Source organism: Stegodyphus dumicola, chromosome 12, assembly GCF_044657685.1.
Source record: "Stegodyphus dumicola isolate Sdum_Otavi_A_Nest chromosome 12, ASM4465768v1".
Taxonomy (NCBI): domain Eukaryota; kingdom Metazoa; phylum Arthropoda; class Arachnida; order Araneae; family Eresidae; genus Stegodyphus; species Stegodyphus dumicola.
Genome location: NC_140779.1, coordinates 102,706,487 through 102,730,330, shown reverse-complemented (window position 1 = coordinate 102,730,330; position 23,844 = coordinate 102,706,487). Strand labels below are relative to the sequence as shown.

The 23,844-nt window shown below is 29.9% G+C and overlaps 1 protein-coding gene across 4 annotated transcripts in view; it reads right to left on the bottom strand.

The window, feature by feature from the left end:
* The window catches only part of Kyat (Kynurenine aminotransferase), a 49,792-nt gene that overhangs the window by 4,646 nt on the left and 21,302 nt on the right, over nt 1–23,844 (bottom strand). For 3 of the 4 annotated variants that reach the window (XM_085806745.1, XM_085806746.1, XM_085806748.1), the window contains 6 exons: nt 22,071–22,193; nt 18,500–18,620; nt 15,993–16,069; nt 12,820–12,909; nt 8,399–8,585; nt 5,913–5,986 (listed from right to left, as the gene is read on the bottom strand). In XM_085806745.1, coding sequence (XP_085662871.1) covers nt 5,913–5,986; nt 8,399–8,585; nt 12,820–12,909; nt 15,993–16,069; nt 18,500–18,620; nt 22,071–22,193 — 672 coding nt within the window. Of the gene's footprint in view, nt 1–5,912; nt 5,987–8,398; nt 8,586–12,819; nt 12,910–12,955; nt 13,046–15,992; nt 16,070–18,499; nt 18,621–22,070; nt 22,194–23,844 lie in introns of all 4 variants that reach the window. The other variant, XM_085806747.1, reaches the window with a different exon arrangement.

Below are 23,844 nucleotides of genomic sequence, written 5' to 3'. Positions count from 1 at the left end.
AGAAATTGTCCCAAACGGGTAGAAAAGGAGGAAAGTTCGTCTCTAAAAAAGGTATCTCCGTTAAAGATTGAATCGGATAATGAAGCTAGAAATAAGTTAGAATTTATTGAACTGTTGATTGATGGTAAGAAAGTAAAATGTTTAATAGATTCTGGAAGTGAATTGATAGTTGTAAAGAAATCCCTTTTTCCGAATAAATTATGAAGTGGATGTATAGAACTCAAAAGTTCGTTTGGTCACGTGGTTAATGCGGAAACGGCGAAGTTTGTTTTTTCTTTATGCGAAAGCAAAAAACAAAAAGAGATAGAAGCAGCGATGGTTGATGACTTGATAACAGACTGTAATTTTCCCTCCTTCCTGTCTAAAAATGATCTGTTGTGACCAGGTGATGATTACGCAATATGAAAATGATTCCGTCTCTTCGGAAAGGAATTTTTTGTCTTTTATTTCTGCAGCCGTTGAGGGAGACAGCGAAACAGATTTATCGCATATTAAAGATGAAGGATTACGCAATACTGTTTCCAATCTTATTAATGAGTATAAACCGTTAAATGAGAAAAGCCGCGCAGTGCAGACTTAAAAATGAAAGTAATATTAAAAGATGAAATTCCAGTTTCTCAGCGTTCGAGGAGAATTCCTTTGCTGATCAAAAAATTGTTGATAATCAAATAGATGAATGGTTAAAGGATGGGATTATAAAGCCGCCATGTTCCGAATATGCTTCGCCAATTGTTTTGTGTAGGAAAAAATTGGGCAAGACACGAATCTGTCTTGATTTCAGGCAATTAAATAAAAAAATAGTTAAGGATTCTTTTCCCATGGCACAAGTAGAAGAGGTTTTAGATCGTTTGGGTGAAGCAAAGGTTTTTTCGACATTAGACTTAAAAAATGGTTTTTTTAATGTTCCAGTGAAGGAAAACTGTACTAAATATTTGGCATTTATTACTCATGCAGGCTTGTATGAATTTCTAAAAGCATATTTTGGTTTATGCACGTCCCCTAGTGTGTTCCAAAGATTTATTTTTAATATGTTTAGAAATTTAATTTGGGATGACACTGTTGTTACTTACATGGACGATTTTATTATTTCAGCACGAAATGAGAAAGAAGGTTTAGAAAAGTTGAAACGCGTTTTAGAAGTAGCCAAAGAATACGGTTTAGAAATCAATTTTAAGAAATGCCAGTTTTTGAAAAGAAAAATATAATTTCTTTGGTATGTTACTGAGGATGGTACAATTCGCCCCTCTACTGAAAAAACCAGGGCTGTTCAAAATTTTCCAGAACCCAAAAACCTCAAGCAGATTCAAAGTTTCTTGGGCCTTACTGGGTATTTTAGGAAATTTATTGCTAATTATTCAAAAATAGCAAAACCACTGAATGATCTTCTTCGTAACGGAGCAGAATTCAAATTTGGGCCTGAACAAAAAGATGCATTTAATAAATTGAAAGAACTTTTATATACACGTCCGGTTCTTCATATTTTTAAACAAGGAGCACCATTAGAATTGAATACAGATACAAGCAGTCATGGTTTCGACGCTGCATTGCTACAAAAGTCAGATGATGGACAGTTACACCCCATTTACTTCATGAGTAAAAAAACTAGTCTCCAACAAGAGAAGCTATCTAGTTATGAGCTTGAAGTTTTAGCTATAGTAGAAGCTCTAAAGAAATTCAGGAATTACCTTTTAGGATCTAAGGTCAGGATAGTTACGGATTGCGATGCTTTCCAGAAGACCATGTTTAAGAAAAATCTAACTCCTAAAGTCGCGAGATGGGCGTTACTTCTAGAAGAATTTGACTATGAAATTGTTCACAGATCTAGGCAACAAATGAATGTGGATTCATTAAGTAGAAACGCTGTTATGATGGTTACTTGTTCTCAGGGAGAAGTTACAGCCAAAATTGCAGCTGCGCAAAGGAGTGATGAGCGTCTCCAGTTGCTAAAATCCTTAGTCGAGCATAGGATAAAGAAAGATTTTCTAGTGAAAAATGGAGTATTATACAAGTTCGACAGTGGTCATGAGTTACTTGTTGTACCCGAAGCATTAGAACTAGAAATCATACGTAGTATCCACAATAAGGGACATTTCGTAGTGTCTAAAATGGAAGATCTGCTGAAAATCGACTTTTATATTCCTAACCTTAGAAAATGAATTGAGCAAGTCATTTCAAATTGTGCAGAATGTATTTTGTGCGACAGAAAACGAGGTAAGAGTGAAGGATTGCTGAATCCCATATCAAAAGATAGTATCCCTTTGAGCACTTTTCATATCGATTTTATAGGACCATTACCTTCAACAAATAAGAATTAGAATCACATCTTAACCGTGGTTGATGCATTCACAAAGTTCGTGCGGCTCTATCCAGTAAAGTCTACATCAGCTCAAGAGGCATTGAAGAAGCTGAAACTGCAACAATCAACTTTCGGTAGTCCTTTGAGAATTATAAGTGATAAAGGTACACCGTTTACCTCTAAAGACTTTGAAGATTACTGTAGTCAAGAGAAGATCCAGCACATATTTACAACTACAGGCGTTCCTAGAGGAAATGGACAAGTGGAAAGGATTCATCTCACTCTGATTTCAGTCCTATCCAAATTATCCACAGGTGATCCAACCAAATGGTACAAATATGTTGGAGATGTACAAAGGATCTTAAACAGTACTAAGAGCAGAAGCACAAAGAGTTCTCCATTTGACACCACGAAGAAGAAAGAAATATTATGATGAAAGATCGAGAAGATATGAGAGAGGAAGCAAGGAAAAACATTCTAAAAATTCAGGAAAAGAATAGAAAAACATACAACAAGAAGAGAAAAGAGGCACAAGTATACAATGTGAACGACTTAATTGCCATACGAAGAACGCAGTATGGAGGTGGTCTAAAGTTAAGGACAAAGTTCTTTGGTCCATATCGTGTAACAGCGAGGAAAGGCAAAGATTGTTACCAGGTGGAAAAATTGGGACACCATGAAGGTCCTGTATGTACCACTACAGCAGCTGATCTCATGAAGCCGTGGACTTCTACTATATAGAACTATGTGTGGTTCTTCTGCACTTCTTTCTTTTTTTTTTTTTTTTTTCCTTTTCTTTTCTTTTTTTTTTTTAAATTTATTTTCAGGTGTTGTCTTGATGTTCCAGTGTTGCTGATCCATGTTTTCGAGGACGAAAAAGTGTCAGGACAGACAAGCTGTAGTATCTGTAAGTGTGACACAACCACCAGAGGGCCTCACCGATGCGCCAGCAGCGAGGTGAAAGAGGAGTATGACAAAGACTTTCTTCTGCTATCCCACATGAAGGTGGTGAGATGTCTGTCTACATGTGAAGGTGTAGAATAAGGAACTGTAGTTTTCCATGCGAAGGTGGTAAATTGACTGTATAATACTTCAGCAAGTGCGAGTAGGCACTAATCGGTTTTGTGATAAGACTGGCAAAAGCTATGCGGAATCCTGTTTGGATCAAACGGCACTTGTGATTAATCTAATCTGTACCTTCTTCTGTCTGTCTTTATTAAATGTTCTGTGGTGTGGAAAACACGTTGGAATTGTTATTTAGCATCATTTCCCCCACTACATTTATATGAAAGGGTTATGTAACAACAAATCAGCAATGATTAAAATAGAAATTCTTCTATTACAGGTATTTTAAATTCTTAAATATATAAAGTTCTTTTTATGTTGCTGTGGAGATCATTTAGGTCTTGAAGCTTCTAGTTGCTGACCTTATGGTCTCATCATGCCATCTAAAATTGGTAATGTGAATAATTGTTCCCAGTCTTTTCTGTCTGATATTTTAATGTCAATGTTTGCCAACAAAGGGCGCATGTGGAGTGCATATTCATCTGATTACTACTACCAGTGAGTTTAGAACCTAGGACCTTTTGATCTAGAGCCTTACATCTTTACCACTCATACCAAAAGCCGCTGTCTCTGGCATATGTGGTAAAATGTGATGTCTTTTACAGGTGGTACTCGCAGTGCCCCGTAACATATAAGAAAAACATTAATAAATAAAATATTAATAATTATCTTTTTTATATATAGAATAAAATATTAGCCAGCTGTATTTAAATTTTAATGTATTTTTAAAAAGATTCATTTCTTTTTATATGCAAATGTTTTTTAAAAGCTATGTTCCCCCACAAAAAAAAAAAAAAAAAAAAAAACATATCATATTTGTTTGTTTAAGAAGATATGTTTTTGTGCTTTTTACAACATAAATACTTCTAAAACAAATATGCTTTGGTACTTATGTATTAATGCAATCACTTAGGCACAAACTGGTGGTCTTTTACGGATGCAAAAGTAAAAATTACTTAGCAGCTGCAAGTTCATGATTTTCAAGATTTAAAAAAAAAAAAAAAAAAAAATTTCAAACTATTGATAGTAGTTGTAAGTTGGCAAACATTATCAACATATTGAAAGAAAAAACATTTTAAAGTACAAATTTTGATTATTAAATAACAATTACATGAAACATTAAAAAAATTAAAATATTTTTTCCGAAATCTTTCTTTGCATTTTTAGCACTGTCCTTCTCTCCATGAACATAGTGATCTCTTTTCACTTAAAAAAAAAAAAAAAAAAAACAGGATTCCACAAACTCGGCATCTACCAAACCCATCTCATCATTGTTCATTTTAGTGAAGTACACAAGAGATATTTTAAGATTGAGTTAAAGACAAAAGATTTGTCTGTAAAAATTAACAATTGGAGTACAACAAAGAGAATGCATACGAAAATGGCACTGTAGCTTAACTGAGGGATTGTTATGAGCATGTTTGCTAAAGAATGCTAATATACATGCTTGCCAGAGTTTGGCTCATTCTAAAAATTTTGCAACTTCTATTGCGGTCACAATAATATGTAAATACCAATGCAACTCAAAATCTATAAATTTTTGTTTTAATGTTATTATCAGTTTCCTTTTAAGATTTAGAAAAAGTACTCTGTAGCATTTGTTTAAAATACTCGTTACCAATGTTTCCATTGGCTCAGAAGATAACATATTATAAGGCCCTGCAAACAGAGGTTAAAAAAATTAGCCTGTTAATGATGACTCTAAGATGCAGGTAACCATGGTTCACAAGAACCATATTCATACTGATTCAAAAGAGAATAATAAACAGTGAATTTATTAATAAAAATAATAATGATAATAAATAAGATAATTTCTTGATAAAAGAATAATAATAAAGTTAACTGAAAATTCAGAAGTCAAACAACAAAAATCAGCGTTATATTATTTTGTTGTTTGACTTCTGAATTAGTATTTATTCGGCATGTTATTGTGTCTTAATTAACTGAAAATATTAATAAAAATAATAATAGATAACATACTTTTTCATAAAAAAAAGTGTCCATCAGCTGTATTTTAATATTTTATTACATTTGCCATATTTTCTTAAGATATTCTCTTTCCCTTATAAATGCCTAAAGTTGTAAATGGATTTATGTCTTGTTTTAAATTTCAGAAATCTATTTTTACTCCCCTCATGCTTTGAAAACAATTCTTTTTTTACTGTCCTTTTTTCTTCATTTTTTTTTAAATGTACAATGGTACAACTAAAATACTTGAATTAATATATTTTTTATTAATGTTTTAGTGATATTAATATTTTAGCATGGAAGTGCAAAGAAAATTATAAACTAAAATTTCAAAATCTAAGAAGTGAAAGTTCCAAGTTATTTTCTTAGATACACTAATATTACTGCTTTAATTGCATAAGTGCTAAATTAACATTACAAATAAAATTAAGCACTATTTCACAAAAGATATAAATATCAGGTTACTAAAAATAATACACAGATGAAATGTAACATCAACATTCATTTAAGCATAAGTATTAATGCTATAAACATTAAAAACAGAACGATAAATCCAAAAAGGTAAAATATTTCACTGACATACTTTTGTTTTTGACAGCCACTTTACAAACTTGTAATCTTTAGTACCTTCTTCAGTATCAATATTCACTTTGGATCCTATAACAACAGTGAATTATTAATTATTCAATACTTCTTGAAATTTCATAGAATAAAATGAAGCATGAAATTTTTGAAAACTACAATATTTATAGAGAAAGATTTTAAAAGCAATGTCCAAAATTCCTTATAGTCAATAGGGATATTCTAAATGGATTCAAATATTATTGAAAATACATTAAGATTTTACTTCAGGATACTATTGGTTACAAAAGAAAAATCCAGTTAATTTAGATTCCCAGTCATAAAACTGTCCACAATTTAAAACAATTTAAAGCTGTCAACAATTTAAAACAATTTAAAGCTGTCAACAATTTAAAACTGTCAACTATAGTAAGTATACTTTACCATTAACTACTATAAAATATTTGGAAAAAGAATAACGTTTATATGAATTTTTTGGGATAGGTGTTACTTTCTATATTAAAAATAGCATAAAATTCAAAACAGCTGTGGGGTTTCACCATTTTATCTAACAACTAAATGTAGAGGAACCTAATGAACAACTAAGTGACTAATTGCTTTAATTAAAGAACAGAATCTCGAGAAGGGTTAATTACCCTTTATTGTTCAAAACAAGTGTTTAACCGATGGTCTCTTTCTCAGGGCATACAACAAAGCCATTCATTCATTGGGCTTGAACTTAAAGTAATAAAAAATAAGACTTAACTAATGCTTAACTAAAAAGATAGAGCTGAAGCTATCAAAATTCTAAGTAGTTGGCCCCTAAATATCGAATAAGCTAGCGAAGCTATCAAAGGGCCTGTTATATGGCCGAGCATAGTAACAGCTTAGAGAGATGTAGCCAAAAAAAAAAGGCGAACGCGTGCTATTCGGTAACTCTGAAGCTCTCTCTCGAATTCAGTGGAACTTCGACTTAAATACTATTCTTACTCATTTGCATTAAACGTAATACTAAAAATACATTATGGTAGGAAATTGTCAGCTGAAATTAGGAAGAACAGGAAAGTAGCTTTAATAAAAAATTAACTGCTAGAAACTTAGGATGAACCTTACACAGTATTAAAAAATTTTCTACATATTTATACCTCTTAAGACATTTTTGTCTGATGATTGTGCTAATATAAAACACTTTTATGGATTACTTTTTGTTTATAATATTCATATGATGCTATTTATCATTAGAATAATAGGTGATAAATGGAGACAGGTAGTTTTACTTTGGGATTTGATACAAGCAACAGTTAGCTGATTTTACATGTTGCTGCAATAATAATTCAGTATAATTCTGATGAGCAAGCACAATAACAAAATCAAAGGATTAACCCTCAGACTGCTTATCCCATAACACGAGAGTAACAAAATCTGCTCATTCCTACGATTTTCATGGGTATGCAATTTTTCCCTCTGTTTAAAAATGTGCATCCTGTTCTTCCACAGTTTAATTGTTGATAATACATTTTCTACAACATTTAAACTTTGAATTGTGTTTTGATCAACAGATGGCATTATTGTCAGCTCAGTTTCAATATTTGAAAGGAGTTCACCAATTTTGCAAAATGCTTTCACAGTTATCGTTTTTTTACATTCAGAATATGGCTTTCAGAAAATGTTCAGCAAGTGACAGAATGTATGTTCCTGGTGATATTTATGATATTGAAAGTACTTTTCGTTATTCTGAAGACAGCAATATCAAAACAGATTGTTATTTCTCAGATTCATTTCCAGATAGTGATGAATCTGAAAACAGGATATCCACAATCTCTGAGGAATGTTTATTTGCTTTACAAAAAAGGACAACCCATTGCAAAAATGAAAGCTTCTGAAGTTTCATATGCAAATGTTTGAGCAAAGTATCCAAAAAATAGTCAGATGGTGATATATATGACAGACCTGAAAGATCTAACTGTATGAGACTAACAGCTCACCATTCTGCAAGCCACATACATCCTAATCCAATAAAATTTAAAATAATAATAATAATAATAATAAAACTTAAATTTGTAATGTAATTTATGTAAATATTGAATATTTTCATTAGTATACATACTTTACATTTCATTCTATAAAGCAAATTGTAGTTTGAATGAGATTTATTTTTAGAATTTTTGTCTTTATACAGTTATTCTTAAAACTGATTTTTATGAAAGCCTGTTCTCATGGAGGAAATCTATATTAAAAAAAATCTTGGTTATAAATATCTGCATATATATTTTCATTCTAATAGATATGTATTTGAAATATGTAATAAAAAAGTATGCAATTTTTGAAGCGCTTTTGGGGGGGGAATTCAGGAGAGGGTTAGCATAACTGAAAAAGTGCAAGATACATAAAATGTAAGAGTGAAAGAATTTTACACAAAAATTAATTTTCAGCTGGATGGTGAAAATGTGATAATGTAAAATAGGTAATTTTTCAAAACCATATAGCAAGCAATGTAATTAAGCTTACCTAAAGCAGAAAAGTCTGCTATCATAAAGTAACCACCCTCTGGCATAATAGGAGCCATTCCAACTTCAGATAAAAACTTAGCCATTTTATCTCTCTTTTTTTCTAACATTTCAGAAAGTTCTTTCCAGTAACCATCTGGATGACCAAGTAGTGCTATTTCAGTTTCAAAACCAATAGCAACTGCTTCCTAATATGAAATGCATTTATAAAATAAAAATTAGTAATAAATAATAGTTAATGCATTAGCAATGTTAAAAGAAGAACTATATGAAAACTACTTAAATCTTACAAAAAGACTATACAGAGAACTAGTTAAAGCTAAATTAAGATAGTTAAAAATTCAGTCAAGTAATATATCAGGTGCCACTTGAAAGTTCATGAAAAATTGAAGAAACTCCTTAACTATTAGTATTTCCTATATAAGCCAGATGCCATTCCAAAAAGCCTTTCTAAATTAAACTAATGTGCTAAATTCATCTTCATTAGCTTTTCTTTTTCACTAAGTTCTTTTTTGCCACTATGTTTAGTATGTTTGAGATTTTATTGAATGTGAAAATAGATTATGTAAAAAAGTACAAGTGGGCATTCAATTTTGTTACTAAGTTATAAAAGTAATGCAAAAACAAATATGTTTCAACAACTTTTCAGTGAAAATGTTTTGGACTAAACAATAAATTATATCAAAATATAGAGAATGCCAGCTGAAGGGGATAATAATTCTAGTTGTCCTTTGATTAATATATGCCAGAGAATTTTGCAAAATTGAATCAAATTTTTCTGAAATGCTAAAAGCTGATTTATGATGTTGGCTGGGGTACAAGATTGTCTTTGACACATATCAATGAAGTCTATCATAATTGAACATGAGAATGACTTGTCCTCATGTTTATGCCATCACTGCTTTAGTTGCTTCTGCTTTTGATATCCAGTGACATTACACTTGCCAATCATATTGATTAAACTCCCGGTGATTTCTTTCCCTTCCTTAGAATTGAACATGAGAATTCCATACAACTGAACTTGAAAGTGAAAGGGAAATGCTTTTGCACCTTACACAAAGGCTATAAAAAATAAAAGCTTTATTTGTAAAACTAAAAATACTAGAGCCCTATTGGAAGGTTATAAGATATGACAAATAAAAATAAACAAATAATGAGTAATTAAAATTCATAAAAATATATATGTAAATAATAATATTTGAATAACAAATAAATAAATAATAAAAGTTAAAATAAAATGCAATTAAAAAATATAATTTGAGGAAAATAATTATATTTAGAACCAAGATCAATAAAATCTAAACAATTTGAACAGCAGTCAAGTTAAACCTATTCAGGGAAAACATCATTAGAATCTATCTCATTCTATCTGATCTATCTAATGTTCCAGATGGAATAGATGGTTTCAGATGGAATCCTTAAAATAACCGAGATGTGCTGCAGCTTGGCTTCAGTGAAATCCAGTTGAATCGAAGCACTGGAGAATATCATCCACATGCTATGCTGAATACTATAATAAAGGAAGACTTCCCAAAGTTTTTCCTATTGTTATTATTATTAGAAACTATTGAGAATAGAAATTTCTCACACCACGCAGTTCATCAGCATGGACACTATCGTAACATTAAACGGAATCGTAGAACTGCATGTGCAGATAAATACCCGCCAAACAGGTTTTTCTCTTATCTTTGCTGTGACTACGGCCTGCTCGAGTATGCGGGGCTGCGAACCTTGCATATCTCATACTCATGCAATGACGTCTTTTTTTGATGGAGAAGAAGGAGCGAAGCAGCATGAGAATTGCACAAATTAGCCTGAAAGATTATGTAGAAAATTAATCCAGCTATAAAATAATTATGCTAAAAATTTAACCCTCTTGATATAAATTGTTAATATGTGTTTCGCATTAAGAAATTGCTGCTAGTGTCATCCGCTCGTCTCCTCGTGGATTTACCTTGTGCTGACCAGAAGAATGTGTGTAAAAAAAGGATTAATATAAGCGTGTACAAAACAACATCTGCAAGCTGTGCACATAACGTGGAAGAATGTCCAGTTCAAAAAGTGAACAATGAAATAAGATATAAATTTTGCTTTCGATCTTCTCTAGACAGCTTGTTCTCATGTTCTTCCATTCTTGTGTGCTATGTTATCAAATTGATATATTTAATACAGATAATGTTTAAATAATTGAATAAAGAGAGATTGAGAAAAGAAATGTGTCTCTGCAAGTCTCATGCAGATGTGTTTTGTGGGTAAGTGAAGTAATTTTATGATTCTCTATTTTAGGGTTACAATGCAATATACGACATATCGTTTTTCAGGCCAGTAAGTATTGGGCACATGCACTTTAATTTGATTCTTGCAATTATCTAGCTAAATAGTGTTTTACACACAACACCACAGAAACATTATTGTATTAATTAGAAACATTATGGGGATTAATATTTACATTGCTGTGAGACTTTTTTCTTTCTTTTTTTTTTTTTTTTAAGATAAAAAGGAGGATAAAGTTTAACCTAAGATTTCAATATTTTTAAAGATATTTCAGGGAATTTTATACAGAACTTTATGCATACTATTTTAGCCAATAGTAAATTAATTTTTAAAACCAATGTTTCCATATCAAGAAGTTGACTATTTTTGAATTCAGACTGGCTACTGTCCTAAAATATATTCAATAAGAAATCTAAAAATGTTCTTGAATTGATTAAGTTACTTTTTTACTATATAATAAAATATTTCTGTAATACAGGAAGAAAAATTCACATTGTCAATGCCAATACTTTGCCCTGAAATTCCAGAATTAATTTAACATTAAAAAAAAAATCTGAATATCTTTATATAATAAGAATTATAAAATTTTTTATTTATTGAAGTGTTATTTTATTAAATTTTGCTAGCCATCTATTATAAGTCACATATGAAGCAACTTCTAAGCTTTATTTTCTTGTAAAATGCCAGGATAAATGATATCTTTATCTTCCTATCTGCTCATACATTGTAAATACACTTCACTCTATCAGAATAATTTTTATTTCCTTCATACTTAACTAGATTCTGCATAAAGCTCTTTACTCAAATTTACAAACAGAACATTATAACTACAGTGCTTTTGTAACATTTTTATTTTAATAATATTACTTGCAATACTTTACAACCACCACATGGAAATTTTATCAAATATTACTAATTTTCAAAATAAAATACCTGAATGCTTTTATTGCATTTGATGACCAACAAAACATGCCAATCATTGCATAATGTCTAAATTGATGTGACTACATGTCAAAAAATTTAAAATAATGTTTTCCCCTTTTGTTTACATTTATATTCAAAAGGAAGAAGCTTTATTTGAACGAAACAGAAATATGTTACATATACAAATAAAACCAGAAATAATCTTTTTATAAAATTCTGAAGAACTATTACAGAAACAAAGGTTTAATGCAGATTATATCTAAACAAATTTATCTATAATGCAAATAATCTAGGAAGAAGTACCAAACACATCTGCCTTTTCCTTATAACGAATAACAGTAGGCAAAAACAAATAAAGTATTGCAAACAAAATTTATATAACAAAATTTAACCTCATGCAAATTTAAGAATCCATTTGTGAACTAACACAGATGTTAAATTTTCTTAGATTAACTCAGCTACTTAGTTGATATGAAAATGTTTTAGAATGATGAATGTGGAAACATTAAATACTTCATTAAAATGGTTCAGTGTTACATAAATCAGAATAGGCTTTTATTAATAAAAATGTTAACAGCTGAATTTATTTAATAAAAATATTAATAATATTAATATAAAACTGAATCATTTTAGTTGAGTAATAATATTAATAAAAGATGCATATTTTTTCCTTTTTTATATTTTTAACACTTTTCTATATTAATTACATTAAACACCACCTAAACATTTGAATCTATAAGCAAAACAAAAAATTTATTTTAAATATACAACCAAATAGATCATTATAAAAATACATTGCAGTAGTAATTAAACACATTTTGTGCATGCAATGAAAATATCATAGCAAAGTGATATTCCCAGATTTAGAAGATGTTCTAATAGATGCAATTTAATGAAAGAGAATGAAAAATATACCCTCCTGAAATGGGAGGAATTACTTATGTTTCAAGAGATACATTTGGCATCATCCTCTTTAAACAGTGATAAAAACGCTATAGATTTTATTTATATTCATAGCAATTAGTAACAAATGAACTTAAAAATTATCCATTACTTGTACTATTTTCCTACCATATTAATATTTTTTTAGTTATTTTTTTCCTTTATAGCAAGTACTAATTTAGAAATTTAAATGATGTAATCCATTAAATTCCTTTTATGAGTTCAATAAAATATTACTACAAAGATCCACTTCCCAAAGCTTAAAAATAAATAAAATCATACTTGAATAGGAGTTGGACAAGTGTAAACGCAATTCTGATGAAGGAGCTGCAAAGGATGTATCAAATGTTGTGGCCCATAAGCCCAGCCAATCTGAAAAGAATTTCAAGATTATTAGAATAATTTTAATAATAATTACCTGGATTGGTGTTGCGCATGCTCTTTGGAAGTTTGCAAAAAGAAGTTGTGGACATTTTATCAAGCATTCTGGTCCATATACCCAACCCAGCTAATGGAAATAAAATTTTTACTTACATTTTTGAATCAAACTTTTAAATATTAATAACATTACTACAGGAAAGATGATAAAGATATTAACACTTCAAGAAGATATCGGATATAAATTATAAGATTTTTTTTCCTATAAAAGGTTTTTATATCAATTAATAGCATATAAAATTTCCTGGCTCTTTTAACTTGTACAATCGAATAGTTGGCATTTTAGCCCTAGCATACCTCTTAGATATTATTCTATGTCATTTATTTCATTCACAATTTAAATTGATCAGAATTCAATCATTGTGATGCTTGACAGTCTTTAAAATATGGATTTTCTATATAAAACTAACTCATTTTTATATTATAAATATACAAAATGATTACAGGAAAGGAGTTAAAATAAGTGGCAGAAAAATTTTAAGGCCATAAAATAGAAGGTACAAAACTTCAAACCAAAAAATTAGTGATCATGAAAATATTTTATAGAAGTATTGATTAACTGTTAATCCTGTACAAATGTGGATGCAAGAACAGCACAAACCTGATTTTAAGTTCTTAACATCTTTCCAGTGTCGAATTTTAAAATAAAACAAAAGCACCCAAAAAGAGTTTACTTCTACAGTTTTAAAGATTTCTAATCTCACAGCTGTACTTTTTCAATAATAAAAAAGTTGCAGTTTTGCAGCTCGTAAGAAGATGTGTATTCATTTTTTTCCTGACAAGACATACACATAATTTCTTTGTTCACTATTTGTGTTCATTTTACATTTTATGTTTATTATTATCTGTTTCTTCTTTGTTCACTATTTGTGTTCATTTTACATTTTATGTTTATTATTATCATGTTTCTTCAACTTTTATAGGGACTAATGAGGAATTTGTAGACTGTACTAGTTTTACTATTACGTAGTATTGGCTTTTTACTTCACCTTTCACACAACTGCAGTTTCCTTAAAAAGTTCACACAGCTTTACAAGTTCACTTCAGATTTTTCATAAAACTACAGTTTATTTCTAATTAGTCTTTCTATTATTACATTTACACAGTTTAATCATTTGTCACACTGTCTCTGGATGATAACAATTAATTTTATTTAATACTTTCTTTTTCTGCTTTCGAAGCATGCCTCGATTTATATATAACATATTTTCTTGACTATTCCCCCCTTTTTTTACTAATTTTATAATCTGAAAATCAAGAGATTAAAATTTTGTGAATAATTTAATTTCCGAAGAACGTAGTTACAGTAAGAACAAAACAACTGAAAAGCAGTCATAAACAAACTTGCAGGTACAATATTAGTTCTTTAAAAGAAACCTACATTTCAAAAAGAATAAATAGTAATATTGATATTAAAATATCTAATAAGATATCTTCATTTTTATTTCCCTGTAGCTTGAATCTTGCCCATTGTTGGTTTGAGGCCTAAGTAGTAGCCCAATCTGCTACTACTTAGGCCTCAAATGATCCATAAATAATTAGAGAAGGTGAACGTGCAGCCAACTCAGAAAAATCATGGACTGAATATTGCTTCATTGTGCTTTGAGTTGGTTTTTGCATTAGGTTGGCATGAAGTTCAATAGTTAGATGGGAAAGGCTCGGTGTGATTTTCACATGCAGTTTGTGAGGTTTTTTTTTTTTTTAGTAAAATGAAAACGATCACTATGTGGGTGAATCATTTTAAAATTTAGGACAGTTCATTCTCTGAAAGCATTGGGGAAGGGAAAAATTACACAAATATATTTTTTAATTTTCAGAATCTGGCACTAAAAAGCTAGGGGGGAGAATAAATGAGGAAATATGATGATTTTTTTTTTCATGCAGCTTAATTAGCATTAAAACAAGACTTTTTAATGCTCATTAAGCCAACAACCTGCACTGCCAGAGAGCTAACTACAGACTACCATCACTATCAAGCAAATTACACATTAATACCTCACTATAAGACGCAAATGTATTAGCTTTGTTATATTTTCACTTACTGTTTTCTCTCTGTATATATTAAGCCAACAACCTACACTGCCAGAGAGCTAATTACAGACTACCATCACATTCAAGCAAATTACACACTACACCACTATAAGTAGCAAATGTATCTTGCTTCCTATTAGTGAGGGTTATTAGCTTAGTTAGCTATTTGTAAAATTACTAACGATAATTTTACATCTATATTTACTATATTACTTTTTACTAATACAAAATTACATTTACAATCATATTTCTTTTTTAACATATAACTTAATCTTAGAATGTAGTATTTAGCATACTGATCATATCAGCTTCATATTTTTATACTATTTCTTTTATTTATAATAAATAAATACAGTAAGAGAATATGATATACTACACATACATATCTTATTTAATAATTAATCAAATATGTATCCACATTTGCATTCTGTATTTCCTAATTCTACCAATAAGTTATTAGCATTTTAAAACTTGTAATGTCCTAGATAATCTGGAAGTCCTTGAGGGCTAGAATATTGAAGAACTGTGTAGCGACTTAGAGCAGAGTTCTAGTCTCTTTTCTTCCAAAGAAGGATTAAATTTACTCTTTATTCCAACTCAAAATAGATACACAGACAGCCCCTTTTTAGGCTTATACAAAGCCTCCACTTGGGCTTTAACTCAATATAGCTGTAACAATATGGCCGAATAGTCGTAAGACTTAGACATGGCTAGAAGGCAGAACACACTCTCCTAGGCTCATCTAGTGAAATAACTCAAGACTCCAACTTAAATACTTGTTTCTATCTCCTTTACATAAAACATAATTCTGAAAACTTATTTTGGTAGGGAATCATAGGTGAGAAACGAGGAAGTAAAGGAAAGTCTCGTTCTAAAATAAAAATAGCTATTAGAAACTTAAAATAAACCCATACAAACTTGATAACACAGTTACTGTAAAATCGAATAAACATCTTCAATAAAAATGCATTTAATTTTTGACTTACCTTCCAACCAGTAACACTAAATGTTTTCCCAGCACTTCCAACAGTTAAGGTTCGTTCCCACATGCCAGGTAGTGTAGCTATTAATAAAGACAAATATGATATCATTACATCATTTTTACATATGTATAAGTTTGTAAGTACCTATATGTAAGTTTGGGGTTAGAATTTTCCACATAAATAAGATAGAGCTGAAAGCTCTTAATTTAACTGTAATGAAAATATAGTACTACGAAAAAAATCTACCACTGAATTATTACTGAACTATTGATACCATCAGATTACAATTTTAATATTGGAAAAAAATGGCCATAAGATTTTAAATACCCAGCATTTATGGTTAGTTTGCTGGTATAGCCAAATACATAATAATTTATGGCTAGTTTGCTTGTATATGCACAACATGCTTGTATAGCAATTTTTAGAGAATATATAATATTCTTGTTTGTATAGCAATTTTTAGAGAATATATAATATCCCATGCCGGTGTGATTTGTCAGTTAATTGCCTAAGAGGGAAAAATTGTCATCTTAGATGTTATTTCATTAAGGAAAAGAACTTGGGGGTTATTTGCCTATGGGCAGAGATGCTTTTGTGAAGGACTTTTTAAAAGAAATTGGTTTGTATCCACATTGCAATAAGAAAAAGCATGAACACCTCATGTAACAAGTCCATTTAATGGGATTTGAACCTGGGATGAACTATCAGTGTTCAGCAACTTACTGCTGGTGGACCTGATGCCTTCTTGTAAGCATTCTAAAGAAATTTCCTTATATTCACATAACACATGGGAAAACCCATGTAGTAAACCCATTTCCTGGGATCGAAACCTTGCTCAAACCAGCATTCAGTGATCTTATTTATTCTGCATTAATGGCAAAAAAATTGTTTTTGGGATTATTCTTTATTTGAAATAAAGAATCGTTCTATCTGTCTAATGCTAATTTCTGACATACATTTATTTGTATTGACATTTACGCAAAATGCCTGATAGCTATCAGTGGAATCTGCTTTCTAGTTATAACCAAGAATGGTATATCTCAGCAAATGCAATTTAAATTATATATCTCAGCAAATGCAATTTAAATGCTGTGTCATCTTCTGCCTCTATTACTAACCTGAATTTACAAATTTACAAATTTTAAGGCAACTGAATTTAGAAATTTTAAGAGTCTCATTCCACATATATGCATATATAAGTACACATACTTTGTTGAGGATTTGTTTTCAGGTCCAGCTGCACATATACTAACTAACATATCATTTAGATTGGTATCACTAATGAAGTAAATAATAGAAAGATAGGCGATATGTTACAAAAAACCATACAGTAGCTATATATCTTAAGAAATATTTTCATGATGGACCTCTCACAGTAGATCGATTTATATTTAACCCCTTAAGGCACACATTAATTTCTAATTTTCGGTCAAAAAATCACCTATTTTTTTTCTTGCATAATCATGCCAGGGTTAGCTTCAAATCGAAATCTCGGTGGTGCAATGTTTGGTTGATTTATACTAATTTGATACCAATTCCTTGCTATATCCAAAATCTCGTTGTCATTATCTTCCGATTCACTTCCATCACTCAAGAAATCATCACTCTCATCGCTGAAACTGTCTGATAAATTGGCATATTCAAAATTGTCATCGTCAGAGTCGCTCATTATCAGATAACTTTTTTTAAATTACAAAAACACTTAGTAATATAATTTGCAGTTAACTGCTTACTTTTATTATATTTATGTAATAAAAATGAATATATTACCTTTTCCACACCAAACGACTACTTTATAGCAAAGAATTCCTAGCAAACTTATAGCTAATCATCAAAATGTGCCACGTGGTTTACACAAGAAAAATGCTGAATAGTGGTGCCATCTATGTCAAATAAGTTTAATTATAATCTAGCCTATTTATTTTTACTGGAACGGATCTCAGACAAGCATTAGAAATAAAATAACGCGAGATACAAGGGCGCCCATGTGAGACACGGGCATGTGCTAATTTGCCGGAAACTTTCGCCCGTGTGAGACACGGGCAAATGCGTTAAGGGGTTAAATTGAAAACACAATGAAGTGGAGAAAAAAAAAAAAAAAAAAAAAAGCTTCTGTAGCCAAAATGTTTTCAATGAAAAATTAAAAACTAGATGTAAAAATCCATATTCAGTAATCTCAACTACTCTTCTAATGGCCAATCTTAAAATGCTAAAATCTGAAAAGAATCCAAGTTTCTTTCTGAAAATGCAACCAAAATTTGCTAAAAACTACTTACTTTGTAAAGTAACATAAATAATAAAGTAAGCAATATGCCAATAAAACAGCCTGTTACTACATTCTTACAAGAAATAATAATAATAATAATAATAAGATTGCAATAGCATTAATAATTGATTGCTTTATATTACCCATGAAAGTTTTAAGCATATCTGCTCTCAGATGTGCATTGTAATGCTATATTAAAGTAAAAATTGCCATATATACTATATAACAAAATAGCAATTGTTACCCATTCTTATATGTTCATTTCCCTTATACACTATCCATTCGTAAACTTCATCCATGAGAGCAATGACATCATGTTTTTGGCATAATTCAGCTATCATCATTAGTTCATCTCTTGAAAATATCTATTTTACAAATTCAACCTCATATTATATATAGCTCATAGCATTTTAAAATAAAATTTTCTTAAATAAAATAATTGCACAATACATATTTTCCAGCATTTTAAATTATCAGTACATGCTTCACTTTTACATTAAATATTTATTACAGATTAAACTCTTTTGTTTAATGTTAACAAATAATAAATAAGCCTGGCCTTAACTTAAAAATCTGAATAGATAATTAGCAAAAAATAATTAAAAATTTAACTTTTGGTAAAGATCTTAATAATAATCTACATGCAAACTCATATAAAATAACATTTCGAACACCATACTTTTCTATTTTGAGAATTATGAAAAATTCTCTAATAATATGACATAATCATAAAACAATTTCTCTCTAAGATGGTTTGACCATAAATTACTAAGTAGATATGGCAGATATATCAATGCCTAAAAATGTAACTTACTTAAAAGAAATTATCATCAATACAAAATAAAAAATATGTGAAGAAGCAGATATAATTATTTGCATCCATATTTCACAATCATTTAACACTATACTAGCAATATATGCAGACAATACTGTGATCCTAGCACAAAATGCAGCTCTGTGTTGTTACACAGTCACTACAAGAACATATACATACACTTGAGTCTTGCCTCATCAAATGGAAAATAAAAATTAATGTAGGAAAGTGTGAAGCAGTTCTCTTCACCAAAAAAAGAAATATCAATATATCATATCATCAATATGTACAATACCAATTATCCCATGGACCAAGCAAGTAAAATATTAGACCAAAGACGTTCATAGATCCCCCACATTACATATATTACCAACAAGTTCCTGGCTTCTAAAAATTTCACTCTGCCCTTTAATTTTCTGAAACTCCATTCTGTCTCTTGATAATAAGTTACTCCTGTATAAAAACATGTTATGGCCTATCACCACCTACACCTGTCCCACCCAGGGGATTATTAGTGACACTCAGTTTAAAAGACTACAGACTCTTCATATTGTCACATTTAGACAAATAACCAAAAGCAGGTAGTTTATTAAAAACTCTGCTATTCAAGATGAACTAAATGTTGAAGTCATCTATGCATTCATAGCAAGAATAGCTAAAAAAATTCCAGTAAGATTAGTCTTAATAACAATAAATCTATTCCACTCATAGACTACAATGTTACAGAAGCTCTCAATAGAAAACTGCCTGTTGCAGCATTACTGCACCTTAGGTAGTATTTTTATTACACATTAATCTTTATTCTAATTACATACTTAATTTATTCTCTTTCGGCCAACTTATTTAAAAGTCTAAGCTTCATCTCCAACCAATGCCTGTTATGTTTGTTAATATATTCCCTCCTTCCAGTCTCTCATTAATTTCTTCAATGGTACATCATGGTGGATTGCCATGCCTCTCTGACTACTGTTTAGATTCTCTATAAATTTTTGTCCTCAACACCATACTTTTCTATTTTGAGTCATCATTGTTAAATGATACTTTTCTATTTTCAAGTCATACTTTTTCACCATACTTTTCTATTTTCAAGTCAATTTTGTTGCTGGATGCCTTACAAGATGTTGGACTTCTGTCATGCTCTCTAACATTCACAATCTTCTACTTACTACTTCATTCCCTAAATTCTCATCATATTTCACATACTCACCATACAAAATGCTATAATCATTCTACCAAACTTTACTCTGGAGGTATATCTTTGTCTGGATGATTTCATGACTTCGGAAATGGCTTTTACCTTTTCCCTCTCTTCCACATCATCATGTTAGCCATAATTCTACATTATGTTCTGCCAATGCAGTTCTATACAGGATGGGGCATTCACCCAGGTGCCTGACCATGTGACTCGTTCATCTAAGTCATATAGTTATTTGTGCTTCACTTGGGTATAAAAATCATCTGCTGCACAGAGCAGACCTCTGTTTATCCTCTTAGAAGGAAGACATAGGAGTGAGATTCTGGAATGATGACTGCACTCCATATTGTCATAGCAACAGCATTCCAAACTGCCATAACTTTTCAAGAATTTGGGTAAATCATTCCTACAGGCTTCCAGAATTAGGGAAATTCTTATTTGCTTTAAAGAAATCATGTTCCACATGGAACATGATTTCTTTAAAGCAAATGTTATCTTAATCAGTATTTCTTTTAATGCATCTAGACTGTGTGTGCACAAATTATGTTGATTACACCATTTCAAATATATATTACTACTGAAAAAAAAAAAAAAAAAAAAAAAATGTTAAACACTTCTTTTTTTGTGAATTAGTTTGTTAGTTCAAAGGATGATAATACAGGTATATGAAAACTAAGTATTTTACCCCTCCCCATGGTCTAGCCTTAACTAAACTAATATTATATTTTCTACATGAAGAAGCATACATTTAAGACAGAATTTTGCAAATGCTTAATGCACAATTCATAAAAATCTCTCAAACAAAAGCAAACAATACAAAATAATGGATTAAAAAAAAAAAAAAAAAAAGTAACGCATAACTAAAGATGTTGAGGAAAACTGGGATTATGAAGATATTTCTCCCTCTCCCCCTCCCAAAAAAAAACATTTAACAATGATAATAAACACTATTTTATGTTTTATTAATAAGAAGTATTTTTATCAATAATTGCTTCCATTTACATATATCTTAGTTACAAAATGAAAGTAGTGAATCCATATATTTAATTTTTGAGACTTGCTTTTACATTTTTTTTTATTTATGTGTCACAAATTCATAAAACATAGTTATTAGGTATTTAATGACACTGTTATATGAAAGTTATCTGCATGTACATTTTATTTAATTTATTTACCGTACAGATAAATTTTTATAAATAAGTCACTTCAGATAAACATTGTAAAATACTATATGAAATACCAGTGGTGGCCATAGTGCAGCTCTAATGCAAATAAAATATATGTGTGAAATATGATAAACTAAAACTACTCAAAGCCAAAAAGAAAGTAAGGCAAATTGTCATTGAATGTTTACTTAAAATCAGAAGTTTCTTTTCATATGAAACCTGTTTCACTACTTTTAAATTATGTAAATATGGACTTGTTTCTTTTGTAGTGTTATCTAGTTGTGGCTCTTGAACTTCTCTGAATTCCAACATGCAGCTCTTGCTGACATGAAGTTTGCCCACCCGTTATATATAGATTTAATAAATGATATCTTACTTATATTGTAATGTAAAAAGTACATGCAAAAAAAAAAAAAAAAAAAAAAAAAAATTAACCCCACTTAAATATAACTTAACACATTATGTGATAGATTTCATATAAATTTTAGAATTAAATACTTAATTATAATCTTTCATATTGAAATATATACTACATTATTTATAATTACCATCACAATTGTATTAGGAAATTTTGATGTATAATGCATTATAGTAGTAAGTTTCACATAAATATAGAATTAAATATTTAACCATAACTTACTTTTCCTAATGGATTATGGGGTGTGTTTACAATTATCATTTTTGTTTTATCAGTAAATTTTGAAGCTAACTCCTTTGGATCTAGCACCCAGTCATTACTTGAAACATTCTGCCCAGTTTTCTTCTATGTATTGAAAAACAATAGAAAATTAAATAAATAACAACATTTAAACCTACTAAAAATAACATACTGAAAGAAAATGTAAAAGTTTTGAATCAAGGCAGGATATCATAACAGAAGCTAAATATTATAATAACTCTTTAGTTAAATATATAAAAATATTAATTATATTAGTGATTTCAAAAATGTATATTTATAAAATATGTCTGGAAACAGCATAAAATTTTTAAATGCAGGATACTAATTTTGAAAATACTTGAAAAATTTCATGACTAAAATGACTGGATTCTTTAAATTGTGGCAAAACACATGAATGCCATCTGTCCAAAGAAAGAGATGGCTTTGTGAATGACTTTTTAATGGGAACTGGTTCACATTCATGTTTCAGATGGGGGAAACCAGAACTTCGATGCAACTAGCCCATTTGTCACATTTGAATACAGGTCAAACTATTAGTAATTAGCACTCTTATCACTCAGCCATCAGTGGGTCATGAATAAAAAGAAAATAGCAATTATTTAATGATAGTATTTATTCGCTAATTTGCTGTATAAATATAACTTTAGCATTTCTGGATTTATTACCACAAACAGCAGAAAGAACTACAGTAAAATGATTATTACTGTAGTTCTTTCTTTCCCCCCCCACCTTTTTTTTTTTTTTTTTTTTTTTTTTTTTTTTTTTGCTAAATAGTGTAAAGCAATGAACATGGTTAATCAGCAGACACAATTCCCCAAATTTAAAACTATTTTATAAACTGCTATGTGATGAGTGCAAAATAAAAGGTAGCACAAAAAGATCAATACTGTTTTTTCCCCTTCTCTGTTGCAGGTAAGATAAATTTTGTTACACAGCTATACAATAATGAAAGTATGTTACACAATTATAAAAATAGACAGTAGTATTTTCTTTTTAAAGTGATAATTCCTCCCCTTTTCTGCAATTGTTACTGTAGGTTGACTAAGATTTGATAGATGGAATAACTTGTCTTTCCCACCAACCTCATAATTGCATTGCAAATTTAAAACTGTTTAATTTGGTTCATCCATACAAATGGATTCCAGGCATTTTATATTTACCATAAGAATTAATTTCATTTGAAAATCATAAACATTATGCATTACATTTACAACTGAAATTTAAACATTCTCTTTATGTAAGCTATAGCATAGTAAAATCCTTAATCTGATTTTAAAACCAATAAAATTATTTATGAATATATATTATAAATGCTAGTTAATACATAAAAAGGGGGATAAAAATATTTCTAAATTTATATTATAAATGCTAGTTAATGCACCAAAAAAGTGCTTGAAATAAAAACTATAACTGAATTATTTTTTAAGCTTAATCGTAACTTAGTCTTGCATTAATTAAATTTTCAACTATCAAGTTCAAGTAAAGGATTTCAGCCATTAAATTTCATTTACCATATCAACAACAACTAATTATAACGCTTAATTTTTTGGGGGGAGGGGGATTTTAGAATGCACTGTGAAGAAACTAATGACTTAACAAGGAAGCTCTTTAAACTTCTCATGGTCAACGTTTTTGGACAATGTAGGACAGGCCAGATGATGCCTCTTAATAGATATACATAATGATAAAAAAATTAACTGCTAAATGAATGCAGATATGTAACAATGAAAAAAAA